Source organism: Bactrocera dorsalis, chromosome 5 (assembly GCF_023373825.1).
Source record: "Bactrocera dorsalis isolate Fly_Bdor chromosome 5, ASM2337382v1, whole genome shotgun sequence".
Taxonomy (NCBI): Eukaryota; Metazoa; Arthropoda; class Insecta; order Diptera; family Tephritidae; genus Bactrocera; species Bactrocera dorsalis.
Genome location: NC_064307.1, coordinates 2,082,101 through 2,105,264, shown reverse-complemented (window position 1 = coordinate 2,105,264; position 23,164 = coordinate 2,082,101). Strand labels below are relative to the sequence as shown.

At 36.3% G+C, this 23,164-nt stretch overlaps 1 protein-coding gene across 2 annotated transcripts in view; it reads right to left on the bottom strand.

The window, feature by feature from the left end:
* The window catches only part of LOC105232710 (dynein axonemal heavy chain 3), a 100,236-nt gene that overhangs the window by 29,280 nt on the left and 47,792 nt on the right, over nucleotides 1–23,164 (bottom strand). For both annotated transcript variants that reach the window (XM_049457490.1, XM_011214492.4), the window contains exons 38-50: nucleotides 22,016–22,087; nucleotides 21,744–21,887; nucleotides 20,209–20,391; nucleotides 18,958–19,163; nucleotides 15,298–15,615; nucleotides 14,304–14,535; nucleotides 7,417–7,542; nucleotides 5,421–5,581; nucleotides 2,926–3,168; nucleotides 2,642–2,761; nucleotides 2,036–2,581; nucleotides 1,638–1,949; nucleotides 1,417–1,564 (exon numbers count right to left, since the gene is read on the bottom strand). In XM_049457490.1, the coding sequence (XP_049313447.1) occupies nucleotides 1,417–1,564; nucleotides 1,638–1,949; nucleotides 2,036–2,581; nucleotides 2,642–2,761; nucleotides 2,926–3,168; nucleotides 5,421–5,581; nucleotides 7,417–7,542; nucleotides 14,304–14,535; nucleotides 15,298–15,615; nucleotides 18,958–19,163; nucleotides 20,209–20,391; nucleotides 21,744–21,887; nucleotides 22,016–22,087 (2,811 nt within the window). The remainder of the gene's footprint in view (nucleotides 1–1,416; nucleotides 1,565–1,637; nucleotides 1,950–2,035; nucleotides 2,582–2,641; nucleotides 2,762–2,925; nucleotides 3,169–5,420; nucleotides 5,582–7,416; nucleotides 7,543–14,303; nucleotides 14,536–15,297; nucleotides 15,616–18,957; nucleotides 19,164–20,208; nucleotides 20,392–21,743; nucleotides 21,888–22,015; nucleotides 22,088–23,164) is intronic.

Below are 23,164 nucleotides of genomic sequence, written 5' to 3'. Positions count from 1 at the left end.
TCTTCTGGTGTCTCACATTGCGGCCATACAAGCGATACGAGTACGACTTGAGTAGGTAAATTTTCTGCATTTTTATTCATATCACATTTGTTCATACACAATCTAAAAACACTTTGTTTGATTTGCGAATTTTAGTCCTTATTCATCTTTTCTAAAATAGTTCAATTATATAATACATATTTGCACACATATTTATATAAAAAATATTTAATACATAACATTTACCCAAAAAAAATAAATAATACAATTCAAACTTCAGAACATGATTAATTCATTTGAAACCAAGTGCTATTGCGACCATGAAAATACCAACAGTACCACAGTTACGAACATAAACACAATGACATGAACGTCACGATCCCTTCGTATTTTCTTGTCTTCATCTCGTCTACAAAAACTCGTTTAGGCGACAAAAAGAGTCCTAGTGTGAACATAGCTTTACACAATTTCTCTGCTCACTTCTCAGCGATTCATGCCTCTCGTTCAAGTGGTGTAAATTCTTGCTATTTCTTAACTGCTTATTATACTACTCTCTTCTTTTTATCACACTTTTTTCGATTCCCGACTTTCGCAATTAGCAATGATAATGCTTTTAGGTATACTTGAAACAAAATTTGTGTTTTCTAGTGTTGGCTTTCAGTTTTCTTGAAGAAAGAAGGTCTAGCACAACGATCATGTGGACCAAAGAGTGGCAAAAATTTTTTATACTAACTTCCGTAAAAAAAACTAATTCTTTCTAAATATACCTCTTCTACGATTTTTATATTTTTCTCTAAAACACTTTCTGAGTGCAATTAAATATATGCCGGAATTTTTTATTCCACATATTTTTAATCCTGAGCGCTCTTACTCTCATTTGCATGCATACGCAAATGTTTTACGTGCTCTCGCATATAAACAACTCTTTTATACGCTACGACTATTTTAATCGAATTTCAGAAAATATTCTATCACTAAAAATAAGCATTTTTCGACACATCAACATAGTACCACCGACAGCCGTTCTAAAAAATAATAATTTTTTTTGGGACATGCAAAATCCGCGTCGGCAGTGATTAGTTGTAGTGGGAGTAGTTGTATATTTTTTTGTGTCAGCAACACGCTAGTAGTTGCTAAAACAGAAAATATCAATAACGCTTTAAATGTGTAGCTTAAACGAAGCGTATTAATTGCTAGCCGGCAGCTAGAAGCAACGAAACGAGCTATAATTTTTGTAAATTTTAAAAGCTCAGTTTTTAACACTAACATCAGAGATGTATGAGTAAGTAAGGTGTGAATTTAAGCATATGAATGTGTATGCAATACATGCTGCTGGACAAGCCACTTGAATTTGCGAAGAAACGAAAAGGAATGGTTTTGAAATCTCGTTTGATCTCCATTCATAGCTCAATTCGTGAGTAACGAGTACTAACTCACCTCAGTTGGAAAGAAACCCAAATAAGCTACTGCGCCACCGGCTAGCAGAACATCGCCGACAATATTGCTAATCGATTTGTGTAAGTTATGCGCCGCTTCCGACCAACGTGTCTTCTCACCGCCCAGTCCGCCAAGTAGCTTCTCCGCGCTGGGTGCAAACAAAAAAAATTTAAGATATTTTAAATATTATTTTGCAGTTTTAGCATTTCAACGAACATTACCGATTCAATTTCTTCTCGCAATTATCGATCTCATCTTCCAGACGCTTCTTTTCGCGTGACTTTTCGGCGAAGAAGTCATTCAATTTCTGTAATTTGTCTAAAATCACTTGCAGCTCGGCACGTTTCGCGTTTAATTTCTCCATTTGGGAAGCCAAATCGGCCTCTGCTTCGGCAAGTGCTTGCTGTTTCGGCTGCACGATCTTTGCTACACGATCATACACATCCATGGCACGCACCCACTTGCAAAGACCTTCACAGGCAGTGGAGGCGCTTTTGATCTTTTCTGGTACAAAGTCGCGATCGGGTATGTATCTGGGTTTGTATACGGTTAAAAAAAAAAAAAAGTGAAAGGAAAAGTCTTAAAATATTTGTGAATTTTCTACAAATATGACACACACTTCTCTCTAATCTTTTTGATATTTGCCGGCGGTATATTGTCTTTGTCGAATGTTTTCAGCGATTCCAGAAACTTCATATCGCCTATCATACGCATTGATGGCCCCCAAAAGTCTTCCACCATGCGGCCACTGGGATCTGGCTTACGATCCGGTTTGAAGCCACGCAACACACACACAGCCTCCAATGTCAACTTCACGGCGTACGGTGGATTCTTCATCGACTTCACAATGAAAATATCAGCCGGCTTGAGTGTGTTTAAAGCCTCCAATGCTGCCTCTAGAGCAGGTATGGCTTCAGCTAGATCACTTTCGCAATCATCTTTGATCGCTTGCGCGGCGGCTGCGGCCTCATTCGCAGCCGCTTCATCAGCACCAACAACTTCCTTCTTTTTCTCCGCCTCGGCTGTTTCACGTTCTATATTCACCATTATGCGTTCGGTCTCCTCGGAGAGCACTTTCAGTTTCGGCTGCAGATCATAAAGATTCGCCTGCATTTCACCCACCTGACCGGCGGCAAAGTCCAATTTCTCCAAACCGGTGGTGTAGCTATATTTTAAGTTGATATAGATTGTGTAGAATTAACGGGATATGCCGGCGCATACTTACCGATCGCGCAGTTTCGTGATTTCCTCCAATTTCCGTACGTAGAAACTTTTAAAAGACTTAAGCATCTCCAAATAAGATGAGGGTGTCACATAATTCCGGCGTCCCAACTCCAGATAACAGCTGTAATTTAAGTCAAATTAATGCATGTGCACATTGCTATATCTGTCCGTCTGTCTGTATGTACATATATTTCGTTTGCTTGCGCTTAATGCGGTTTACTGCTTGTTTGCTTGTCAACTTATCACTTCATTCCGTTTGACAACTTTCGATAAACGTGCACTTACCGTTCGCTCGCTTCGAAGACGGAATTATTGAAATACATGACAATTTGTACCAGCTCCAATTCCAATTCACTGAGCACAATTTCCTCAACATTGTCGCTTTTCTTGTCATCCGAATCTGCGGTATCGAGCGATGCTTGCTCAGCGGCACCGGCCTCAGCCTGCTCCTGTGCCTGACCCAATTTCATTGAACTGATAAAATATTCAGCAACACGCTCCAAGGCGTCAACAGGCCACGGCATGAACCTGCAAATCGTATATTTATTTGCCGCATACACATTCATACATACATACTCATGGATTAGGGTATTTATCTACTTTTGGCGTTCTACATGGGTGAGTATGTGGAATCCATTGAAATAGTTGTTCTCACAGCGTGTTCTATTCACTTAAGCATGTACTTATGCGCATATATCCTCCTCAGAAATTACAAATAATGGTATATACATATATGCAAATAATACAAGCTTTAGCCATATTTGGACAATTCGAGAGACCGCAATTAACAGTAAACTAAATTTAGTCTAATGTGGCTAAAGTAATTTAATTTAACAATTAATCGAAAGTGTAAAATGGTCAATTTGCAAATGAAAGGTTACAGAATTGACTTTGGGCATTTTAAGTGTGCTTTCTTAGCTTTTGTCCAAGTGTAAGTGAACTTTTAAGTATAAATGTCGAGGTCTTTTTGATGTGTGACGAAAACTAAGTGAGTTGGGAATTTCAATTTGTCGCTGTAAACCAAATGTGAAGACAGTTCTGGAAAAACATTATTTTAGATTACTGTTATTAACATTGTTGATAACTCATCTCAGCGGCTTAAAAAGAAAGCATAGGCTATCAAAATACCATTGATCCAATATTTGAGTAGGCAACGTATGCGAAATACTCCGATCATATCATGTTTTCATACGAGAATCATTGCTGGTCACCTTCGGCGTTCTTAATCTCAAATTATAACAAAATCGGAAGATATTAAGACTACCCTTCTTCCAGCTATCATAAGACAAAAATACGTCTTATTAAAATAATTGATCCCGTTTATCTGTGGAGGTTGGTATTCGGGTAGATGTTTTGAAAAGTTTGTTACATGCTAGATTTATAAAATAGCATAATCCCTAGATAAACCCTTATTTATTTGAAGAATAATTGGATATTGTTTGAAAATTATAATGTCAGCTGAGAAGTAAAATATATTAGCTGTAAATAATATTTCAGTTTCACTATAAGTAAGTATTTGAGACCATTTTTTGAACAATATTGAAAAATTAAACGGTTTGTTGCCGGAATGTGAAAGAGTTTGTAAGGTATATTTAAATTCGTTTAAGATACGTTTTAAATATAGGGAACGAAAAATCAAGTTGAACTAAATTTTTGCAAAAAAATTAATTTTAAACATATTATCTTCCATTTTCCTAAAATAGATTGTAATTAAATCTAAATAAAATAAACCCAAATAATTTTGGCAACCGGGGCTTTGCTTCCATTTCTAATTTGAGCTCAAGTCGAATTTTATTATTTTAACTCACTCACTTTCCTAAGGATATTTGCTATATATGTATAATATCCTGCCATATAATCTTGTACTTAAATATATGTAAATACTTATTCGTTATTATATTTTCAAACCGTACGGAATTTCCTTGAAATTTTTGTTATATGTAAAAAAATACTTTCGTACCCTGCAGGATATAGTATTTATTCAGCTCTAGCAAGTGCAAAAACAAAATAAGTGGAAATACTTCCTATCTTCACCGCAAAAGTTGCATTCCATACTGTTAGAATTTCTGTTTCCAGACGGAAGTATTTATGTGTATTAGGGAGAACCAGTTTTTTTTTTTAATTTTTCTTGTTTGTCCGTAAAGTGAAGGTTAACATGAATGAATCTCTATGAAATGTGGCGGTAATTAGTTGCATAATCGAAATGATGATTAACTGCTGCCCTTGCTGACATCAGAATCAGTGGACATAAAAACGGAATTTTTGTTCGAAGTCGAAATATGTAGAATGATGTTTCGAAAGAACATTCGCTCATTACCATTATCATTCCTACTGTTTTTAGAATTTTGACAGTCTACGGACATCGAAAATCTGAATGGATTTCTGTTTTCTGGCTTAAAATCTGGGCTCTAGCTTGTCAATAATTATAAGTGGTTATATTGGTTTCTATGCTTCTAAGTACTAAAGGGCATTTATGAGGGGAAAGTTGTGGACATATTAACGAACTGAGAAATGTTTGAACACGCATCAAATAATCAGTAAAAACGATTGTATGTTGTAACTAATTTATAAGTGTTTCACAAGTAACTTACAAAAAGTAAAAAAAAATTAAATTATTGTCAAAAATCAACTGAACCACCCTAATGGCAAGTAGCCCGCATATTGCTGGTGTATATCAAATGCATATGGCTGATAAAGCGAGTGTGATACAATTTCACTACAAGATTTTTGTGCATATTATCACTAGATCACTTGCTGTTGTTGTGATTGTTCACACTTACCAATCAATCGTGCAGCAGTTTATCAGTGATGGATACATTCTTAAACGCTCCTTGAAGGAATCGCCAATCGGTGAAAATGCCAAAGCTATATGCAATTGCTCACGTATCCTCTCGATAAAGTATGCATACATCTCCGAAGGGGAATTTTCAATTTGTCTCGCCTGTGCGTCAGTCAGCCCGCATTCGAGATGGAGTTCGCCCAAAGCGCAGAAGGCGGTTCGATTGTTGCCGCAGTTGTAGTATAAAATGCAATCCACCATGCATGTGCGTGTGTGTGTGTGTAGTCGGTGGTGTCATTGTGTGCCGTTGGATGTATTTTATTTGCAGGAAATTATCATCAGCATCGACATCAGTGGCAGTCGGAGTGGCAGCAGCAGCAGCAGCAGAAGCGCCAGTGGCAGCGGCAGTTGCATGTGCGAGCGTTAACCGAGTTCGTAAGTAGGAAGATGCATCATTCAATAATGCAGTCGAAATATGAATTGATTGTGAGCCACTCGAGGAGGTTGTGGAGCGGGGCACCAGAACAGCAGTGCAACATTGCGGTGTGGCAGGCCAGGCCAGGCCATCGGGGCGGTGCGTGGCATGTAATGCAGTCAGGACGGAAGAAGTGCAAATGAAATTCCCACAGTGGTGTGAAGTGGCAACGGTAATGGCACGGAGAACAGGCAGCAACAGCAGCACCAGCAGTAACAGTTGATTGTTGTTGTAGTCATGAAAATAGTGCAAAGACAGAAATTCAAAATGATGGCAACAGAATTATAAAGCAGGTTAAAGGAAGTAAAATTGAATCGGCCAAGCAAGCAACCAATATTTGTCATTCGATGGTCCGCAAACGACCGACATGGGAGTGGCAACCGGTGCAGGAAGACGGAAATGAATGTGTTACCGGAAATAAAGCAAATACAGTTCATGAAATAACAACTTGTTATTGTACGGTCGGTGCATAAGTAAGTACGGTAAACGGTATGTGTTCGGCAAGTGCCGTTGTCATTGTCTATGTTGCTGGTGTTGTTGTTACTATCGTAATTGCTGTATTTAGTTCAATTGGCTTGTTGTTAGAGCATTTACTCGACACCGAGGCTTGTTGTGTCGCCTATTATTGCTATATTGCCAAAATAATGAGCTACTTGTGGGCCAATAGCGACGACAACAGCAGCAACAACAACAATGAGAACATAAAAACAAAGCATTAAGGAAGCTTTTGGAATAAGTACGATGTCAAATTAAAATAACTTGAGAAATATGGTAGTATTTAAGAAGCAGTTGACTGACAAAACATCGGATTTTATCAAAAAAAAAGTTATAATATATTATATAAAAATATATTTCAAGGTAAACGTATTTTTTTTGTTTTTAATTTGTAGAAAAAATTATTTTAATGTAATTTTTTTTTAATTTTACGTTATTTATTTACTTAATGATGTATGTCTTTTAACTGAATTATATTATAATATATACAAGTATTAATAAGTATAACCTTAATGTTTCCATGCATTAAATCGGGAACACCCTAGTGTGATAATCTTTTTGTATGACCACTTTCTCTATGTTGCATTTACCAACAATTTAGTGCTTATATCTTTTAACAACTTCTAAACTACCACTTCATATGCAAATAAAGGGTGTGTTTTTAGAGCTTCAAAATTGAGAAAAGATGTTCGAAAAGCTTTATTAGCAATTCTGTACTATTTGCGACCGATTTCTTGATATGTTTTGACCAAAAGTTCGCCACAAAGGAAAAAGTACATGAGGAAATTTTACTTAAGAATTTTTCGCACTCCAAATATAATAATTTTACTAATACATATCTCCATTAACCCGGAATTTGGTCCGTCGCTGACGAAAGTTTTGCTTGAAAAACTTAGTAAGCTAATTTCCTTAGAAACTGCATACTTCTAAAAGTGTACCCTATACAAAAGTTATACATACATACATATTTCTAAAGGGCACCATTATTTAAATAAACTACTCATCAATGGAACACATTTCCACTCACCAATTGCTTTGCAACACTCGTCATATTCTCCATAATTGCCGCTTTGTCTTCCAACTGATAGAGATTGGGCAAATCACCGGTGTTAAGTATACCATTAATGTCTTCAATGAAACCCTCATCGATGGCCTGTAAAATAGTTGAGGAGAATCTGAGATATTTACATAAATATTTTATTTATTTACTATATTTCTGCTAGTTATTCTATTTAGCCTTAGCTTAGTAGGGCGATATATAATAAAAATGAAAGAGATAAGCAGACTCGGTGGGTTATTTACAATGGGAGTCCTTATCAAGATTTATAATGAGAATATACACGGAATATTATTGTATTATTTATGTATATGATATTTATTTTAAGTAGCTGTTTTCTTAATAAAGGATGTAGTATATATATATTGGAATAATTATTGAAATGATAATATACTAGTGTTAGTATATTTTATAAAGCTGTTTGAAGCTTTATGGTATTGTCATCACGATGCACCAACATTAAACTGTTAATATTATGTTATGTCCGATTTTTGGTTAATTCCCTATCATCAGTTATTTGTCAAATGATGATGACAAAGAAGAAGAAGAAGGGCTATACGAAGGAAAGCTAAGGCAATTTCACATTAACAGAACTCTGAGGATGGACATGTTGAGATGAGTACACTTTGTCAACTGGAATCCGGTTGGATTGTTAGGTTTGTTGAATGAGATCCCACCGACTATGCCACTAACAGAAACAAGATCTAAGAATTACAGAGTTGCAGGAAAAAATTAAATCTCGCTGTAAAACATAAATAAATCGTTGTTTAATGGAGAGAGATGAGAAGAGTCTTTCATGTAATGTACATCAAGTAATTTAAGGTGTGATAAAGAATCATTGTCTGATCACCAAATCAACCGTTTGAAAATGTTTCAGTATTAATTAAATAACACGATTTTTGAATCATGGAGTAGAAATATCCAGACACTTTCTTCATTGTCCACCTTTATAATACTGGGTTGAGGTTGAAAGATCTTGGCAGCCCGAACCAGAAGAGATAGCCGTAACTAATATCAGTTGCCTCATAATTTTTTTAATTGAGCCTATTGAGCTCGAAGGTCTTTTTGCTCAATATATAGGAGTTTAAGGCATCACGATGTACTAGAGTTCTTAGCTCTCTCTTCTGGAGATCGATAGAGAGAGATGTCTGGTAGTGCCTTTCTAAGGCTATCAGAAATGTTTCCGTTTTAATTAGATTTGGATTTATACTATTATATTATATTTGTTAGCAATATCAACAGTTCTCAGGGGGTGTGTGTGAACTATTCATAGCAAGTTGTTGTTGCACCTACCAACCTATATGAGAAAGATACATATTGCACATTCCCACTGCTCTGAGCATAACATACTCGCTGACCAATCCAAATATTTATTCGGATATTTACATACATTTCCATAATTAAATCATATTTTAATTACACTTTCTGCATTAGGCTACTAAAATTATTCCAGGTGTTGATTTTCAATTGAAAGTTCTCGAAATAAATTCTCATTACGGCACTTGGGCATAAGAAAATCGTATAGAATTTAAATTAGCTCCACTTCATGTCCGACAAATTAAAGAAAGTATACGTAAGATACATACATACAAATACAATTGCTCAGTAACATAACAACAACAACGACAATTTGAATCATACATGCAGCTGTCGACGACATGGTGTTCTCATGATGAATAAACGATTAGTTGCTGCTGCCGGCAGAACACTTGTTTACATGTGTTTGACAAAAGCGGAAGTGCATTTATTGTGGCAGTTAATTCAATACAACAACATACACACATTAATACAGATGCTACGGCCAAAATTATGATGTATTTATTTTGTTGTTGCACAAACAGAGAATGGCGTGCGAATATACTTCTATACAAGGAGCAGCTCATAGTTTCTACATCCATGTGCAATAAATGTGTCAACTGTGCTTATGTTGTATGCATTTGCATAATCTTCTCAAACTCACTACCTTTTTGGATGAATGCTTATGCCTTTGACACAGGCAACTTATACTTGCTACTGGTATGGGTACAAACTTCTGCACCTATCGCTTGATTATGGATTATGAAGTGAAGTTCATAAATGGAGAATATCACCTGTGTCGGAACATTCTGCGTTATAATCTGGGTCGAGGCTTAATCTGGTCCTTTCGGCAATTAATATTGAAATATGTCAAGAAATGTAAAACTTATGAGATCAATAGCTTAGGAAGACTACAAAAAAGTTTATCTTCAGATTTAGTTTTGATCTTTGGATTGAATTCAGCGACATGATAAAATTAATTCTAGCTTGAACTTAAGGTCTTCTTTGCTTTGGTGATGTACGATTCAGTTTCTGGAAACTAAATCCCCTTAATTTGAAGAAGCTGATGTACTATTGACTATTACTGAAACTGTGTACCACGTTCAGCTAAAAGTACGATTGGATTTGAGGTTACGAAGAATTAACCACGACCTTTAACTCTTTCTAAATATTTAGTCAACAATGGTTCAGCGAGTCCGAAATAAGACCTCATTCTACCCCATCATAGGTTTCGAAATCATGCGAGTCCTTAATGAATATTTGTAAGTGATATATATTTAGTACTCAAAACAAATTGTAGACCTTTAGAGATTCGATGACTAGCATATATGCAGCTCTCCAATAGTTAACCTCCGTTATTGGTTATCACAATAATATTTCCCACTGAAACTTAACCTAACATATTAATAAATGTCCACACAATTTGTAGGAGCTAATGTAAACATATAAAACATATATAACTGTATATCCATATTTCGACAATAAATTTCTAGTGTATTGTTCGTAGTTTTGTCATACAATTTAATTGATTTTGTTCTAACATTTGTTACCAATGTCTGCACATTCTGCCACAGTATCGGCAACAATTTCGAATTGTTACTCTGGACCCAGATAAAGCTATACACGTACATACATATATGCCGGTATGCAAATTGATATTCAAATAAATATACATATAAATATAAAGCATGGCAGTGTACGATTAATGCATTCATAGTTGCTCCACTGTTGTTTGTGTGAATTGTGGGCGTGTAAATTGCTTATGATCCTTGCTGCCGTGCCGGCAAAATTCTCCCATCACTCGTCGAATGTCATGCGGAACAATAAATGTTGCTATTCTCTTGGACCACTTGGGTGTATGTATAACAGACCCGTGAGAAATTTAGAGAAACGTGCTAAATACTAAAACCGGAATTTAGTTAATATAATTAAACTTCAGACCATATTATAGAAAACTTAAATCTCACACTTGAAGTACAAAAAAATGTTGAGTGTTGAAAAAAAAAATATGTTGAATGTAAATTTGAAAACAAAAATTACTAATTTCACCACAGACATACATCACAGCTGCCTAACTACCATGGTATTCTTTACTTTATTTAACAAATTTCAGTTGTCGAGTAAAAATAAAAGTTATACTCCGTTTAATATTTCCGATTTCCTACCGAGCCTGCATACCATCATCAGCCCCTTGCGTATCTATGTATTACTCTGAATGCACCTATGCAAACTATATCGACGTCAGTCAGCCACCGGTTTGTGTGACCATGTCGTCTTCAATGGTATTACAAGTAAGTATGTAATATCTACAATCTGTTGGCTATTTGTATGGTGAAACACAGTGTAAAATTAATATTTATTGTTAGTTGAATTGTTGCTTGGTCACTGGCGTGCTGACTCCCTCCACAACCGCTTGTCTTGCACTACATTGCCTAATGCGACTATTTATGCACTTTGCCTCATTGTAATTTGATTTGGTATTATGGCCAAGAGCACATTGTTCGAGCAGATAAGGCAATACAGTAAATGTATGTATGAAAGTACTAATGAAGTTGCGGTACCCAGCTGTTTACGTGCAACGAATGTGTATGGAATGCCTGTTGCAGTTGTGTTGGGTTTTGGTAGGGTAATAAGAAAGCAATGAAATAATTCTTTATATGTAATATACTAAATGGCGATTTTTATCAGAAAGATGTCGATGGTGCTATGACGGTATCTTTTTTATTTATCGAAACTATCGATAGTTTCGGAGCTCTTTTATAAGCATATGTATGGAAACAAAAGTTTTGAGGAAAACATAAAAGGTAAAAAATGAAATATTCTGAGGTTATTTCAAACATGATCCCATTGCGGTCTAAATAACTTCTAAAACCAACAAAAGTAATGATCAGTTGTAAGAGGATCCTTTATGACAAGTATAAATATAATATTATATATTCAGTAAGTATATAAGTATATTATTAGCTACTATTTTCCCAGAGGATTACCATATACTAAGTATTTACTATCATCTGATCACCTCATTATTATATCATCTCATTATTTATATAAGAAAGATCTTTTTGGATTTTGGAAATAGTTTGCATGATATATTTACATATCATTTTTATTAACGGAAATAAAATTTATAAATATTTTAGATTTTTGTAGCTTATTTCAGAACTATAAAACAATAGGCGAAAAACACTAATACCTAAAGGCCGTCAAATCAAGAATGTATGAAAATATGATATCAAGTCAAAAAAATCTATAAAAAAATTAACAAATGATTTCTTAAACTTTACTTACTTCTAAATTATTTTCGAATTTTTAAAAAGAAGTTGCCAACTGTGTTCGTTAATTTACTCATCTACAAAAAGGTTTAAGATAGTGTCTCCATTTGCTTCGCTATTCTCAAACACTATGATTTTTAAGGTTCAATGAAATATGTTTTAAAATACTTATAATGCCTATATAAAAAATTAACACAATTTTAAGCATATTTGGTATCCCTTTCCAGAAATATTCTTAGCTTCAATCAAAAATAAAATTGCTAAGTTAGGTTGTCATTTAGTAATTTCGAGTACATTTCAAAAAATCATAAAAAACACACTTTAAAACTTGTTGCTAAGATATAAATTTCTTCCAAGTCGCAACTTTGTCTACTTTACGGGTGCGCTTTAGCATAATTTCCGTAACCATCAGTAGTGTAGTAATGGTATCAGTCTCATATGCTGTCAATCAATGTGCGCTGTCTTTACTAATATTTCAAGATAAAGAAATGGGAATAATTCTATAATGAAATGATATTCATCTTTCCTATCGGAGAATAAAATTATTGAAGCATGGAAGTAGCACATAAATATTCAAATTTCACAAAGACAAATGTTTCCTTTTATGCAAATGCAATTCTCTCTACCAACTCGCTTTTTATACACATTTATGGTTGCTACTTTATTGCATATATATTTAATATATGTAAATAAAATAAATTTATAATTGGTTATTGCAGTGGATCCCAGTTTTGCCTACCTACATACTCATTTATATACATATGTATGAGGAAACATTATTCACATTGCAGAATGAGCTCCTCATTACCCTGTTTAGGAGCTGTTATTTTTGTAATTATTGAATATTACCTGTGCAGCTAACAATTGAGTTGAACGCTTGCCAATATATTGACAAGGCATGCACTCACATACACACATAGATACACGTGCAACTCATATTCATAAGCATGTATTAATATTAATGATTTGGTGGCACAGTTTGCTTATGAGAATAAATTATAGATTCAATAAGCCGATAGTCGCAAATTATGCATTGTATTTGTGTCACTCAGTGAACAGACATACTTACAATATAACATATACTTATATAGTATATGTATGCGTGTAAATTGCGACTGGCGATTCACATATTGCTATAGTTTGATGCTTTTGAGTAGTCAACTGTGGAGGTCTACCTGCACTCCTACATAAAGATATATGCATGTTTACATATGTATGTGCCAATATGGTCGCATATAAATTTTGGACGCTATAAATTACTCATTAGGCTGTGAGTAGTTCCATAGACTGCCGTTTACTCCTAAAATGTGCTTTGATTTATGGGCTCGCATAATCAATACAATCAATTCAGTCTAGTACGAGTAAAATAATTTATTATTTACAAAAACATATAGGGTTCCACAGGCTATTGACGTGAACTCATTATACTGGGAATAGAGAAAAGTGAGAGCTACAGCTCTGTAATTATCAAACTTTCAGCGAATTGAGAGGAATAACTACAATTAAATAATCGGTTACAGTCGAAAATAAGATTTTTGATAATTATTTACTAAAAACTCTCTTTTAAAACTACACTTCTCCTTGGAAAATTAACATGATTTTCGCCCCGACTAACATTTGAATCCAACCTACTTCTGGCATGAAAATTTAAATAATAATATATGTACATTAGTATTCCGAGATTGGTTCAAAATGAGAACGCTCATCTATTTTTGGTATATTATTAATACATTTTATAACTTCCCAATTTTTGACTAAATTAAAATTAAAGAAGGGCTTAACGATCTGGTTGAGTAAGTGAACTTAGTTTCCTCCTTGAAGATAAAAACAATTTTAAGCGGAAAAATCTATGTTAACTTATTTATTAAATAAAATTTGAAATTAATTTCCAAAAAAGGACGATTTCAGAACTTGAGAGTGAAAATAATCCCTTCAAGGCGGCTATAAAGTTGCAAGTGGGTAAAATATTCGGTTGCGCCCGAACTTGGCTCTCCCTTACTTGTTCTTATTACTATACTAATCTAATAGAAACTACGTATTTGGTTCATAATTATAGAATTTGTGCTGGTGGAGCAGTTGAAAATGTGATGTGAACGGTTCAACAGAAACTCAACAGAACCACACTCGTCTTATTCGAATGTCACGTGACACATATACACATAAATACGTTTTAAAATCCAAAAATTCAATTTTCTTGTGATTTTGCATTTTTGCGCTCTCAAAGGGAATGCAAATATTTGCCAAATTCCACTTGGTTTTAATTAATTCCATTTCAACAGTTGAACTCACCTGCGCATCGGTAAAAAGAAAGACCGTGTGATTTAAATTGAAACTGGCTGTCATCAGTATCTTTTTCAGATCATCGCGCCAATCGGTTTGCGAATATGTCTTTGTCACTTGAATCGTCATCAGGCGGCAATCGGCAATGCTGGCAGCCAATCTGCACGAGCTGCGACGTCCCGAGCCGCCCATGCCGACCATGAGCATATTGCCGCGCGGCATCTGCAAAACACGCGAGACTCTGGCGGGCCAAAGCAATTGCAGGACAACAGAAGCGCCATCGGGATAAACGAAAACAACAATGCATGAAATCAAATGAAATGCAACAAATGAGTGCGATTGATGTTGGTATTAATGTGTGAGTGATTGTGAGTGGTGAGTGCGGCAATGAGCGAATTGTGCGTGGCATGGCGCGGAGATGAACGGATAAGTGAATTTCGGTGTTGTGTCGGTTTGATGACCAGCGGTGCAACACGGACACTGGTTGCACGGCGGTTTTGTTGCCAACCACACGAGCGCAAGCGCAAAAGTGTGGACGGCAAGACAATTGGGCGTGATGGCGCGCAGCAGCGGACACACACACATACACGTGTGTGCTTGCAGTTATGCATGTGTGTGTGATGCGCGGCGGCGGCATCAGTGTGCTACCGCAAAAAACATGAAATTAATAGAGTTGCCATATTGTGTTGACAAGCGTATGCCAGCAAGTGTGCTTATATGTATTTGTGTGTGTGTGCGTATATGCGCAGCGGTATTTGTAAATATTGCATGTGCAATCACACACTTGGTTGGCTGCAATTCACCGTTGCATGAAATACGTCACGTAAACGCCACGCACGCACGCAGCCGCAAGCCTATCAGTGCTGCATCGCCGCTGTGGAAAGCACTCACGCACACACACACATACACGTGCATTAACTGTATTGTCTGTGCTGATAATGCATCGCACGCATACAACAACAACGCACATTGTTGGCGACCGCCACACAACCACTTAACTCACCTCGATATATGCTCGATGGCGAAGCGAAACAACACCAAATCCATTGGCGTGTGCGAGAATGTATTGTAATCGCGCAGATAGTAGTGCATCAGTTTTTCCAATTTATCATAACTTTCGACCTCATCGTAAATTTTCGGATCCGCATCTGGTTCCAAATAATTACCGTAGAATAAATTGCGCAAATCATCATCGCTCACTTTGGCGCTGGGATCGGCCATGCGGTCGGCGAACGCCTGCTCGAGGGGGAAGCGGATATTCGTTTTGCATGCGTTGCTCACCATGTCCAGCAGTGCGTCGCGATCACGCTTCTCAATCAGCCTGCAATAATAACGTATAATAGTTAGAATAACAAAAACAACAATAAGATATAGATATATGCGAATGGATGCAATCAGTGGCACGGCAAATTCCGACAGCGAAGAGCGCTTAGTGCAAGGCGTGCAATTGCTTTCATGCGGTTTGCTGCATGCTTATGAATTGTTATATCAATGCGGTTAAAGTAACCGTAGTAACACGGTGCAGAGAAGTGTGCACAAAAGCAGATATGCCCGACAAATAGAATAGATTGTGCATAGTAATTTTAAGGTTGTTTGCGTGTGTAGCGCTCAGCCAACGGATGCAATTTGTTTTTGTACGCAATGAAAGTGGACGAATGAAAAATTAAGAAAAATTTCAAAAACCCTTCAAATCGGTGCTAGATCTGATCAGAATATATTCAAATTTAAATTATAGCAATTTTAAGGACCTGACAGCTCTAAAAAAGGCTTGCCCCAAGTTCTTACTAAAGGCAAGATGCATGTTTTTCCCTTTAGTTCATAATATGTTCCTCATATTTTCAATAAAATAGGATGTTATAGCTTATCATTTTCATTTCTCATAATATAAAAGTGTGAAATATTGATCATATTCATGATTTCCCAGAAAGGTTTATTTTTAAATAAAATATTGAATTGATCACCCACGGAAATGTGTGCGCCTAAATTGGTATATTGCATTAAAAACCGGTTAAGGGGATATTACTATGAGAGTCAGGCATTCTTGAAAGCCTAATTAAGCTAATGGTAATAAATTGTCGCACTTCGAGGTAAAGATTAATTTTTTCTATTATTCAAACTTTTGGGAGTGAAGAATCGAACAAACATTTAGTATAAAAGATACAGACCGGCATAATAAAATAGAATTAAACTAGCAAATGGTCCACATTAATGTTATTAGCAAGAAGAGTTTATACGGGAAACATCTGCACAACCTTCTTTGCCCTCTCGAGATAGCCAAGTCGCTTTTTTGCACGCTCTCACTTTGATAACTTTGAGCAATTTATAAAGGGTGATTTTTTAAGAGCTTGATAACTTTTTAAAAAAAAAAACGCATAAAATTTGCAAAATCTCATCGGTTCTTTATTTGAAATGTTAGATTGGTTCATGACATTTACTTTTTGAAGATAATTTCATTTAAATGTTGACCGCGGCTGCGTCTTAGGTGGTCCATTCGGAAAGTCCAATTTTGGGCAACTTTTTCGAGCATTTCGGCCGGAATAGCCCGAATTTCTTCGGAAATGTTGTCTTCCAAAGCTGGAATAGTTGCTGGCTTATTTCTGTAGACTTTAGACTTGACGTAGCCCCACAAAAAATAGTCTAAAGGCGTTGAATCGCATGATCTTGGTGGCCAACTTACGGGTCCATTTCTTGAGATGAATTGTTGTCCGAAGTTTTCCCTCAAAATGGCCATAGAATCGCGAGCTGTGTGGCATGTAGCGCCATCTTGTTGAAACCACATGTCAACCAAGTTCAGTTCTTCCATTTTTGGCAACAAAAAGTTTGTTAGCATCGAACGATAGCGATCGCCATTCACCGTAACGTTGCGTCCAACAGCATCTTTGAAAAAATACGGTCCAATGATTCCATCAGCGTACAAACCACACCAAACAGTGCATTTTTCGGGATGCATGGGCAGTTCTTGAACGGCTTCTGGTTGCTCTTCACCCCAAATGCGGCAATTTTGCTTATTTACGTAGCCATTCAACCAGAAATGAGCCTCATCGCTGAACAAAATTTGTCGATAAAAAAGCGGATTTTCACATTTCGAACCGAACACTGATTTTGGTAATAAAATTCAATGATTTGCAAGCGTTGCTCGTTAGTAAGTCTATTCATGATGAAATGTCAAAGCATACTGAGCATCTTTCTCTTTGACACTATGTCTGAAATCCCACGTGATCTGTCAAATACTAATGCATGAAAATCCTAACCTCAAAAAAATCACCCGTTATAACATACTTGTACATGCAGCGATTTGTAGCTAGAAGTAGCACCATCTTATATTATCGCTTTTCACTTCCACTCTGACATTATCCTTAGATATCAGTTGTGAATAGTTAACAAGGGCTAAACTTTACTTATTGCCTAGAAGAGTATGACAACTAACATTTAACATTAACTAGCATGTAGACCTGTTTTCTTCGGATTAATATCATATATTTTTAATTTATGGTCTAACAATCAATGTGTTGGGATGCCTTCCGCGAAAGCCTTTAAGACATAAATTATATAATTGCTAACATGTCTTCTATAAGCAATGATAATAGGAGTTACACCTAGGTATACTTTTGTAAACTTTAACAAATGACTCTTTCTCCAATGTCTCATAGTGCCAATTAATAAAAGGTCTGGGTCCATTCAATTCAAATTTTTATCGTTTTGTTCCATAACTTTTTGTCATTTTGAAGGTAATTTCACATTGCCACATTCATGGAAAACCTCGTTCCAATTGCCAAACAATGGATAAGTCTATTATAGCAGCTTGAAATCAATTTTACTCCAGCAAAATCATTCTCCATTGACAGCATCAGGTAGTAATCATTTGGGGCCAAGTATGGACTTTAAGGTGGATGATAAGGAAACTGTAAACCAAGCTCCCAGAGCTTCTGGTCAGTTGCAATCGATATGTGTGGTCTCTCGCTGTTCTGATGGCATACACTTTCCCTATTGGCCGAAGCTGGATACGCCTAGGTGAAAACTTTCTTCAGACACGCCAATACAGTTTCGAATTAAGAGCTTGGTCGCAGGGGCGCAGCTCATAGTAGATAGTTCCCTGCCGCCAGCTCCTTCTTGTTTATTTCACTCAAAAATTTTTCTGCCTTTTCCACATTTAAGATATAATATAAATTAATTATCCTCGGATTTTAATTACAAGACTTTACTGCTAAATAATTTTTTATTTAATAGTCGAAGACAATTTCTGAAAGCCAAAAGAAAGTTACACAAAATTTAGTGGAACTGCTACTTCAAAAGTATTAACCCAATTCCAGGCCACACTTCAAATTCCGTCACGTCAACATATGTAAAGCTATGCATCACTTCCGTGAGTATCTCGCATATGCAGCGCGCTGTAATTACCGCAAAACCACCGACCATAACCGGCAGCGGGACTATATAAAAACTTAAGAGCAACTTTAGCTCCGGACATGTATCCGCAAATAAAAAGCGAGCTAAAAATGTAAAAAATTTGTAATTGCGAAAAGTGGCGTCCCACAAAATTGTCTGACATCATTCTGCTTATCTGCCATTTCTTGTAGGTAAGGATATCTACATGCTTGTATGTATGTATTTGTGGGTTTATATAAACATTTGTTCGAAAGCATTAAAATAAGCGCATACAAACCGATCGTAAAACACACGATACGTTTCATGGGCCCACAAACGGCCGAGCTTCTCAACTTCCTGCAGCCTTTTTGCCGGAACGAGGACAATGCCCTGAAAGACGCGAGTGATGTCACGTAGCGAGAATGTATAATGAGATTTAGCGGGTGTTGGCAGGAATACTCTCAATGCTTGACGGTAAACGTTGACCATTGCTTCGGCAAGACCCTGAAATCAAATGAAAATTGCACATGCTTCAAACGTTTACATTACACTTTATATATCTTAGTATATATGTATGTGGCCATATAAATGTTTTTAATATTATTATATATTACTATTTTAAGCACCTTTTTGCGAATTTAGGTGGTATTCCATGAAAGTATTGTTGAGATAAGTGTAGTAAGCAACGCTAGACGGCGGTAAGTTTCTTAAGTGGATTATTAGTAGTCAGTAAGACTACTCTTAGTTCGTTCGAATAAAATTTATAAGGGTAATATATCGGAAGTATATCTCAATATCTAAAAAACTAGGTTTCGATTTTTAGTCTTGAGATGCTTTGGATTAAAAAGAACGTAGATGAACAACGAAGAAGTGCCAACCAAATTGTACAATGTTACAAAAAGTATACGTAGGACTTACCCTTGATAGAAAGCTGCCCTGGGGGGCGAAATATTGAGAAGAGAGTAAGGTAGGTATCAGTTGTCTTATATTGGATTAAAATCTTGCTGGACGCTGATTGTCAAAGATGTATGGAAGAGGGTGAGGTGTAACATTCAGGCACTTTCCCTCCCATTGTCCATTCTTTGCAAGATTGAGGCTGAAAGATCTCGGTAATCTTAGCTTCGGTGAACCAAGCCTTCGAGAAGATACAAATCAATACTTTTTTTTTGTACTACGTGTGCCTCTAGGCACAAATATATCTCCTGATACTGAAAACGGAAAAATATAACTCTACTTAGTAATAGTTCTCTGAAATCTATGATCGTTCAGCATTTCTTTTTTCGTATCAAAAATATACTTAAAAGTCATGCTTTATTTCGGAGCTTACTAAATTTACCCATAGCCTGAGGAATATTGATTCTGAATTCGACGACGGAGAAATATCCTCGTCGCACATCCAAGATAAATTACCTTGGTGACTAATCAGTTACATATACATACATATATATGTAGTATATGTCCATACGAGAGCTCTATAATCCATATAAATATTGCATATGTATATTCATAATATGTTTGTTTTTAGCTTGCTAACTGCATTATTACTCACCCGCGCCAGCAGCGCCACCTTTTCCGGATAATCCTTGGCGAAATGCCAATCGCCAATCGCTGTAAATATTTTAATGATGGTCGAGTCCTCGAACGAGTCCACACTGACGAGAAATGTGTGACGATAGAAACGCGGAAAGATGAAGTTGCTGCCACCCGGCATCCCCATAGCGCCGACGAAACTCTGCATACATAAATAATTGAGAGAGAGTGAGATATCATATATAGGGAGAGGGGAGCGTGAAGAGCCAATGAATGAATGCAACAACAATAGAAACATAATAAACGCATGCACGAAGATGAAAAAAGACAATGGCAATGACCAAACAAACAACACATGAACAAGTTACATTTGTTTTTATTGTTGTTTGCGCTTTTCCAGCTTTTCCGCATTATTTTATTTAACTTGAAACTTTTTTGTTGTTGCCTCTGCTTGCCATGCCACTAAAAAATGTTAAAAATTTATTTTCGTTTTCGCATGAAAACAATAAATAAAATGTTAAAGCGAAAAGCTACAATAACAACAGCAAAAAGTTGAAGTCAAATGAGAACAATAAAATGTAAAAATTGTTTCGAAAAACAACTTTGGAATGCAAACTTTTGTAATATGTACGGCAATTTGGTGGTTGACTGGCTGTGTGGGCAGCTAACCGCGTTGCCAAAGAGCCGAAATATGCGGAAGTGCCCCCAATGTGTAAGTACACGTACTGTATATGCCATGCATGTGTAAGTGTGTGTTGGCTTTTACTGTTAAACACTTGCACAGCCAATTAGGGTTTGAGCGGTATGTTTGCGTGTATGAGTGTGTGTGTGCCTTTGTTTTCGCTTATTTTTTCTTTTTGAGTACAAAAAGTTTTAAATATTACAAAATTGTTGTATTTTTTTTTTCAATATTATATTAAAATGCTGCCGAACACGCGTTCGTGCCGCGCTTTTTTCGTACATTTTCCTCTTGCAGCCGTTGCTCCACTCACACTTCGGTTGTTATACATCTACATACGTACATGTTTGGGGGGAAAAAGTAACGGATTTTTTCGGCTGCTGTGCTGCGCTCAATTTCACAGCAAACAAGTTTCGTCCTGCTCGGACGCAGCAGGGTCATCAAAGGTCCTCACACTTAATTAAATGGAAACCCTTTCGCATTCATGTGGCATTTTTTTGTAAATTCGCCTTCATTGTTGTTGTTGTTTTTGTTGCAAATTTAAGCAATCAACTTAAAACACGCCGAACAACTACGTGGCCAAGTGTGTTTTGTTTACGAACCGATATCGGTGCCGCCACTTACACTTACACCCACGCATGTACATAAATACATACTTACACCTGCATGTGCAACTTTACAACTTTGCAACAACATATGTACATGCATATGTATGCATATGTATTTGTGGTAGTGTGCATGTGTAAGCATGTACATTATTTATCTGCATGTTTGTTTTTTGCTGCTCACCATAGAGAGCTTTTGCCGTTAAAAAGTCACCAATATAAACAATTTAAACAACACACACCCCCGCCTCTCCTCCGCAGTCTGCTTACCATATCGACCAATTCAATTTTTGTTGTATCCACCAAATCAGACCAGTAGCCGTGATCCAACCATTGGCGTATCAACTCGAGTGGCGGCTGTGAGCCGTAGGTGTCCTTTGATGGCATGGCGACATCATCGCAAAATATTAAACACTGCAAAAACAACGAAAACATCAGTGAAAGAGTAAAAAGTTAACGTGTTGCATCGAAATAATTAAAATAAAGTGAATCCTTGTAAATTAATCATTTTTTATGCCATGAAGCTATTTGCACAATTTTACCCTTTTGCCCAGCGGTGGACCGTAGACGCCTTTTCGTCGCCGATCCAGTTTCGACATGATGGTCTCTTGTACCTGGAATGTAAAACAAGGAGACATATGTACACAAATTCATTAGTATTGACTTTAAAGTGAAATAATAAATAATGTTATAATCAAGTATGGCATGAAAAAAATGAAAAAAAAATTTAAAACTATTTCAATAATACAAAAGTCTTTTATATTTTTTTTGAAAAAATCACTTTTGACTTGGATTATTATTTCCATTTGTATTCTTTCGTTCAAATAATAATGATATTTAAGGGATCCCATACCTACAAAAACTAAAGTTAGGTCAGGATAAGTTAGGTTCGACTAAGTTAGATCGGACGGCTGATCCCTAAAGATGGCGGGGGTGTCCACTTAGACTGCTATGTACAGCCTTTTGTCAAGCTAGAACCTGTGGCTAGATATAAGCTATCGTCAAAGCGCTAATCTCAAGGGTAACATTACTGCCCCACTATCGAAGTGAATCGTGAACACTCTAGAAGAGCCTGCGCTGCTAAGTAGTGATCTAATGCCACTTTTATGACAGCCACTTCAGCTTAAAATCAGTCTTATCTGATATAATTCTCCTCAAAGGGCTACGGTTTAAATGAATTCATAGGTGTATAGTAGCTGCCAATTTATTCTGCGTGGATTTTTATCTAAATTTCTAGGAGTAGTCGCCAGAAAAAGTGCATAATCTCATCAGCAACTTTCTCGTAAATTTTCAATATTCTCATAGAAGACAGTTTAATTTATTTCATTTGGTTTGTTTATCAATAAAACTACTAAAAAGGAGATGACTTTGGAATATGCGAACAGATGCTAATCTTTGTCATTAACATTTCACATTATGGACATTTTCAATTTCAAATCGCGCACGAGCTTCAACTGATCAAAAGGTAACCCACACCCCAAAATTTACTTATAACATAAATATATACGATATGTATACAGTTTTTGCCCAAAAACAACAGATACACATTCGGCTTTCTAGGGCATAAATCACATTACCTCTTCAATAATTACACAAATTTGCATAATTTAGTCACTTCTAATGCTGGCTGCCTAATAACATATTCTTATTGCCTATTTCGTTTTAATACCTGTCATTTATGAATCTAGTGC